The sequence below is a fragment of the Trachurus japonicus genome, chromosome 10 (assembly GCF_045865225.1).
Source record: "Trachurus japonicus isolate A0001 chromosome 10, Traja_1.0".
NCBI lineage: Eukaryota > Metazoa > Chordata > Actinopteri > Carangiformes > Carangidae > Trachurus > Trachurus japonicus.
Window position 1 is genome coordinate 16,651,507 of NC_140916.1, and position 7,170 is coordinate 16,658,676.

The 7,170-nt window shown below is 42.7% G+C and overlaps 1 protein-coding gene across 1 annotated transcript; it reads right to left on the reverse strand.

Moving 5' to 3' along the window:
• Positions 1-1,312: 1,312 nt before the first annotated feature.
• On the reverse strand, positions 1,313-6,880 carry rom1b (retinal outer segment membrane protein 1b). Its single transcript, XM_085789640.1, has 5 exons — positions 6,117-6,880; positions 4,626-4,868; positions 3,977-4,164; positions 3,205-3,451; positions 1,313-2,128 (listed from the first exon to the last, which is right to left on the reverse strand). The coding sequence occupies exons 1-5, from the start codon at positions 6,261-6,263 to the stop codon at positions 1,889-1,891; spliced, it is 1,065 nt and encodes a 354-aa protein (XP_085645766.1). The 5' UTR covers positions 6,264-6,880; the 3' UTR covers positions 1,313-1,888.
• Between the last annotated feature and the right edge of the window lie 290 nt (positions 6,881-7,170).

The following is a 7,170-nucleotide window of genomic DNA, read 5'->3' on the forward strand; positions in this document are numbered from 1 at the left end:
ATATTTGATGTTTTAAACCCCAAATTTAACCAAACATCATTTCCAAAAGAAGAAACGAATCGCCACGGGGCCTGGTGTCTACACTCTGAATGAACTTTTTTCTCTGAATGAACTTTTTTCTTTTTTTTCTTTCTTTCTTTCTTTTTTCTTTTTGCACCCACAAGTTGTCAGAGCTGTGGTGTTTAGCCAGCAGAGTCCAGTCCAAACCCACCAAACCACTGTGCTCTAGCGCCCTCTGCTGGCGTGACCCTGTTTTTTTAACATAAGGCTTCATAGAGAATCACATTGTTGTCGCCATAACAAAGACACTGGGGAAAGTGTAACTAGGCAGCCTTCCATTTATTTATGTACACAACACAGCACTTACCGCAGAGTGACCTCCATTTTAAGAAACTGTGTCTGTGTCTGCAGTAGGCTACCTACAGTACTTTTCCATATTCTATTGATTGATTATTGGTGGCATATGGATTAGTTGCAGACAGTATTAACCCCTTTCTATCTGGATATAAAGACAGGTGGTCACATGGTTCAGGTGTCTTTTACTTTAATTCTGGGAAACTTCAATGTTTAAGAGAATAACTTTTTTTAAAACTTTTTTTAAGCCATTTTATTTGTTTTTCCATCCATTTTTAAATTAGTAGGCTATTTTCATTTGGTTTGTTGTAATTATTTAAGAAAACTAATTAACTGACCCTGAAGCAAATGTTTCAACCTCCACATCCTCTTTTTATATATATATATATATATATATATATATATATATATATATATATATATATATATAATTAATGAACATGTCTTTCTGCAACCACTAAAATCATGTTCATCTACTTGTTAGGAATAAAATAAGACATTCCTTTGACCTTGTTCTTTGATAGAGTTTTATTTAAGAAGAATGAGCACACATGGGATATACCTGTAGGACAGATCACCACGTTATATACTTTTGCAAACAAAAAAGCATTTAAAAATGGCTTTGCTTTATAAAAAAAAACGCACTTCCAACGTCATTGTATCAGTGTGCTGCCTCTGTGTGATGGAGTGTGTTCGCTGCGTGCTGTCAGTGTGTGCTGATACTGCTTGTGCAGCAGTTCTGGGATTAACTACACCAGGATTATCAGATTGTTTCAGAGCTGCCAGAATAGACTAGATGACAGCTTCATATAGGGCACCGCACTCACACACACACACACACACACACAGACACACAGACACACACACTTAATCCAACTCTCCTTGCTAAACTCAGATAACCCACAGTCAGTTTATACTCTATAATATTACATGTACAAAAGGAAACCGACACTACAAAGCAGTTAAAAACTTCTACCTTTAATGTATAATTCACGTGCGTTGCCATTTTTAGGTTCCTTAAGCATTTCATTGCAGTTCAGTACAAAGTCTACAGCTGTGAGATGAATAATACAGTGCACATGGGATGAACTTTATAGCATCATGTGATTGTGACTGTGCCAAATTTAAGTCGAAACGTCAAAACGTGTTAAATATGTGTCTTTATATGTACGCTACATCCATTTAAAGTGAATGTACTCTCTTCTAGTTACAACAAAAAGTACTACACATCTCCTGAACAGATTCTCTGATGATTACACACTCACGAGCTCCTGCACAGAAGAGATATTTGAGATGCTTTGGTGTCTGTGCAAGGCCCGATAAGATTCCCTATGTGTTGCCTTGTTTTGGCCATGTGCGAGGGAGCTGCGGCTGCTGCATTGGTGGAGCATAAATCAAGACTAACATGTCAAAACCCCAAAGGTGTTGTACCCGCCACCAGCCGTCTCACACAACCAAAAAAACCACAGACACACCCCTCCCACCCCCCTTGCATCCTTTCCTCATCAACTCTTGTTTGGATATGTTCTCCCCTCTAGCTGGCAGCAGCCTTCTCCGTGGTGTCAGCGGACTTCTCTCCATCCGACCCCTCGCCGTCGGCGGGGTCAACCTGCGCCATCTTTAGCAGGGTGAGGACTTGGACTTTGACGTCCTCGAAGGTTTCTTTCACTCCCTTCTCCAGGAGGTAACCATCGCTGTCTCCTTCTGGTTCCTCCAGAGCCATGGCTCCTTCCACGGCCGTCTGCAGGTACCGCAGGCTCACGAGCACCGAGAGCTGCAGAGGGAAGCAAAGAAGAACATGCTGTAACATCTGCAGCTAAAATCTGTGTATCACAAATGTATTAATGCTGTGTGTGTATGTTTGTATTCTGTGTTGTGTGTGTGTGTGTGTGTGAACCTGAGTTGAAAATGATGATTCATGTTCATTTATTTATGGAGGCACCAACATGATTATTACAAATAGATATAGTTACTGCAGGTGTGTGTGTGTGTGTGTGTGTGTGTGTGTGTGTGTGTGTGTGTGTGTGTGTGTGTGTGTGTGTGTGTGTGTGTGTGAGCCTGTGAGGTAACTGCAGAATTACAAGATGATGATAATAATAATCATAATATAGCTGTAGACAAGGGTAAGGTCCGAATAAAATACTAATTATTGATTATCAGACAAAAACTAACCATATGAGTATTGGATAAACAATAACGATAATGTACAGGACCTTACTTAAAAAAAAAAAAAATGAAACGTACAGTTTAAACCCACCCCTAACTTCCATGCAGCCCCTTCCATGTGATGGATTCACCTTGCAAAACTTTTATGTTCACTATTTAATGGCTCTTCATTGTGACATTACCGGTCCGGTACCATATGACTTATTGTCAGCTTTATCACATGCTTCCTCTTCCCTCTTTTGTTTGGAAATCGAACGTTATCAGCAGCTCGTGCAGCTTCAGGCTGTTTAAACTCTTCACGTGGCCCCTGTCATATGGTGGCTCCGGCCATTTGTCCCCATCAATGTGGACAGGGTGAAAAAAGCATCGCCCTAATCTGATATAGATTAGTTTGTCAGCTGTAGGCAGTGTGTAATGATGCTCTGTTCAACACATGTGTGAGCATCCTGTTCCAGTCTCAGGTTTGTCATTTGGAGAGTAACTCATCAATATTTGCTTATATGCTGTTGAAAGACAGACGTCAATGATTTTTTCTGTTTGTTTGCAATCGTCAAATTGTTAAAACTCTGAGTTCTCTGTGTGTATGTGTGAGAAACTTCTTACCCCACTGTCCAGACAAACACTGCACTTTCCTCTATTTTACCACACTTGCAGATTAAGACATGTTGCTCGCTGGTGACCCACCTGTATGAAGATGACCGACAGCACGCCGGGACCAGTTGAATTCAGCACATCCATGTAGTACTGGATGAGCGCCTGCCTGCAGCCACGGCTGTACAGGTTGAGCTCCTCTGCTTGGTACTCGTAGTTGTAGTGGGCACTGTTGTCTGTCAGGTGGTACTGCAGGCAGGGGCGGGGGGAGGCAGGGTTACAGCAGCTGAAAGGAACGCCATCCAGCAGGAAACGACCGTCCACGTTACTCCGGATACGACTGGAGAGAGAAGAGGGAGGGATAGTTAAAAAGAAATGGGAAGAGACGGGAATGAAAAGACATTCATCTTTTCTGAGGTAAAGGCACAAAAAGTGTTAAAGACAGTCAAGCTGAAGGTCTGACTTTTCGCTCAATACACTGTGAAATGCACAGTGCCCTGAAAACAAGTGTCACAACCTTTCTGTTTATTCATTCCTTTTTACTTGCTTCATCTTTGACCAACCTTTCCATCCATTTCAGTCAGTCGCTTCAAAAGTAAAGGCCAGAGTTATTTTTAATGCACTCCTCCTCGGCCGCCCTCACATCACTCTTTTTCCTCCCAGCATCTCTCCCTCCTTCCTTTAAAATATGTTGTTTGACCTTTTTAGATGTGAAGTCTATTTATCTGTCTCTAACCCTCTATTTCCTTTTCTTATCTTCTAAGTAATCCCTTCATCAGTCCATTGTCTTCTCCTTCTAGTTCATCATCAAACCTCCCTGCATCTCATTGTCATTTGCTCTTTACTTCACTGCAGTTTCACTCACTCCTTGACGTCCTTGGAGGTGTAGTCCAGGTATCTGTTGCTGACCCACTGAACCTCGAACCAGTCCTTGAAGTTGGTGTTTCCACAACAGCGAAACTCCATCTGCAGGCGATCGATGGTCTCCTTCTGAAAACAGCGGCCCGGCACGTCCGTGTCCTTGTAGAAACGAATGCCGTTCCTCAGTCCCACCTGACAGGAGGGGGAGAGAAAAGGGAAAGGAGGTGAAGCAGGTTCTTTTTATCTGAGGTTTTTGAGCATAGTTGTAAATGTCAACAAAAAAATGGTTTTAAATGGTAAATTTCACTGTAGTTTGATCATAATATGTCTGGTTTGTTGGTAAAAATCTTCCAAATTATTGATGAATGAAGATGAAGGTTCCAACCTTTCCAATCCAATATAAATACTGAGAAATATACTCACAGTTTATTATACTTGTCTTTATTATTATTATTATTATTATTATTATTTTCAAATAGAATGAAATTGTCCACCCTTCCTCTCTACTCCAACACTGTAAACTCTACAGGTGGTGGACTCTTTCTGCCATATCAGTTTAATGCAGAGCACTTTGAGGATGAGGAAACGTTGTCTTGATATGGGGCAGATCTCTTTGGTGACACCTATTCTACTCCCAGTGATTGACCCCCCACCTTCAGGGATTCCTCCAGGCTTCCCTGCAGGGCGAAGCTGAGTATCACGACGACCAGGAGCAGACAACAGAGCAGCGCGGCTACGAAGAACCAGCCCAGCAGGAGGACCTTCCAGCGGGGGAAACGACTCGCATCCAGGGAGTCCTGACACACACGACTGGCAACCCAGTTGGTGCCGATGGAGGCCAGGCCGACCATCATCAGGATGTTGGGCACCACGTGGATCTCTGTGTTGTCCATTACCTCGAGAAAGGAAGAGCACAGTCAAAGACAATAGGAGGCACAGGAGCAGCAGCCAACTGCAGGTCACTCTGTCGTCTCCTCTGCCCACTTTAGCAGGTAATAACCCTGAATTCATTTTCCCTTATCTATTCTACAAAATTACCCTGGCTGCCAAAAGATTCAATTAGCTGCTGATACGCTGGATGCAAAGGCTACTATGGCAACACAATGACACTTTTAATAAATTGCCCTGGTTGCAACAAAAGTCAATTATGAACTGAAATCATTACTTTTTAAAAGCCTTCCAGCCGTAAAGACCATTTTCCCCATTGTTGTTTTTAAAATTACCATTAAAAGCCAAACCAGTACTGATGCAGCCATCTAATATCCTCACATCTGTGCAGCCATGTGCCCTTTATCACATGCAGGACTGTTTTTTTGCAGTCTTTGGGAGGAAATAATTTCTGCTTCATTAAAAATTGTCAGTTTTGTCTATGATCTGTAAAAAGTAAAGTGCCAAAGACATTTCCGATATGAGATGACATGTTTGAGTAACAAATAAAAGAGGATTAAGATCCTGTGAAACATTTTGTAAGAACTTTTTCTTCTTGTGTTTCACTCACTGCGGTCTTCTCAATGCCAACTCAATAACACTTTGCTACACAATTAAGAGACAAGAGAATCAGATTCTCTCATTGGAGATCAATAGTTGTCTAAAGGCATACATTCATGCCCTGCAGCTTCACTCTGCAGCCCAGTGGATATCAATGCTTCCAACCTATCTAGATCAATCAGCGATCTATTAAGCCCAATAACTAGTTGACTTCAAATGGCACCAAACCAAGGAGAAGTCATGACCTTCACCTGCTGGTCACGTTACCTATATTCAATACACTTTTAATGCTTTTGACACGCTTCATCTTGCATCCTTGAATTTTAACATGCATGGATGTGCCTGAGTGTCACTGTGTGTATGTTTACACTGGTGTTTTGAGTGCCGTGTGTTTGTATTTGTGGATTAAACTGCAGAGCTAACTTTAAATAAAAGCCACTGATAAGAGACAGCACAGCAGACTCAGTAAACAACCACGAGCAAAGGCAAAACTCTGAGCATATAAACCAATGTTTGCGTAACTTTGACTGAAATCATGCCGGCGTTTCCAGACTGCAGCCCCAATCGGCCCGCCAGTCTCCAAGTTGACATTGCAGTGTGTGTGTGTGTGTGTGTGTGTGTGTGTGTGTGTGTGTGTGTGTTTTGCCCCTCTCTACCTCAGCCCTTCGGAGCAGCTCTGTCTTAAGGTAAACCCCGAGACAAAAGACGAAGACCCCACACATGACTGCCGTCCAGGACAGCAGCCACAGGCCCTGGGCGAGACGCACCCGCCGCTGCTGGGTGAACTTCATCTTCAGCAGCATCTTTAACGACTCACTATCACGCACCAATCAACACAATGACAAGAAAAATGAATAAGAAAAGGAGTTTAGTTATTTTTGGTAAAAAATAAAATCAATCCAGAGGTGGCCGGCTGCATGTAAAAAGCAGAAGGTTGTGTTCAATGTTGCAGAAATATGGAGGTCAGTGCAGGCCTTGCACTTGTTTGGTGAGTTATTAAGCAGGTTGAGCTCATCTAAGTTGTTCCAGGTGGAGCGGATAAGCAGGTAGATCCCTTAGATGGTGGAAGGGCACTGTCGACCTCAGAGGATAATGCACAAGCTTTCTCTTGGATGCTGAAATTGTCCGAAGAAGATTCTTTATAATCCACTTCAGTATCAGAAAACCTTGGGAAAATGTGAGAAAACTTCTGATGGGTGAAGTTTGGAGAAAGAGATATTCCTTTTTCTGCAGATGACAGGTTTCCTCCTTCAAGTTAATTGGTCAATCCACCGTAGTCCCCCCTTCAAGCTGAAACCAACGATTTCCTCCTTGTGACGTGATGTCGTCTTTTGATGGCGCCCCTCTGGGTCTCTGAATGTGCGGCGCCCCCCTAAACCGCTGTACCCATGGTCGGAGGACACAGAGACTGACCAAAGTCGAGAGTTTGGAGCCGTAATCCGCCGAACAGAGTCCCTGGGATCCTATTAAAGTCCAGGGGCCAATGGGAAAGCAGGCCAGTGTCTGATCAGCAAACTTATTCTGATATGTAGTAACCTATGGGAGGGCCTTATGGACTATTATGACAGGTGGACTTACCTGAAACCCATCAGCTCAGACTGGAGCACTCTCAGAGAAACTGAGAAAATATCACGACTGCTAACCAAGGATATCATGAGATCTGAGAGTGTGCAACTAAAACTAAGTTAACCTAATGTTTGTATAGTTAGG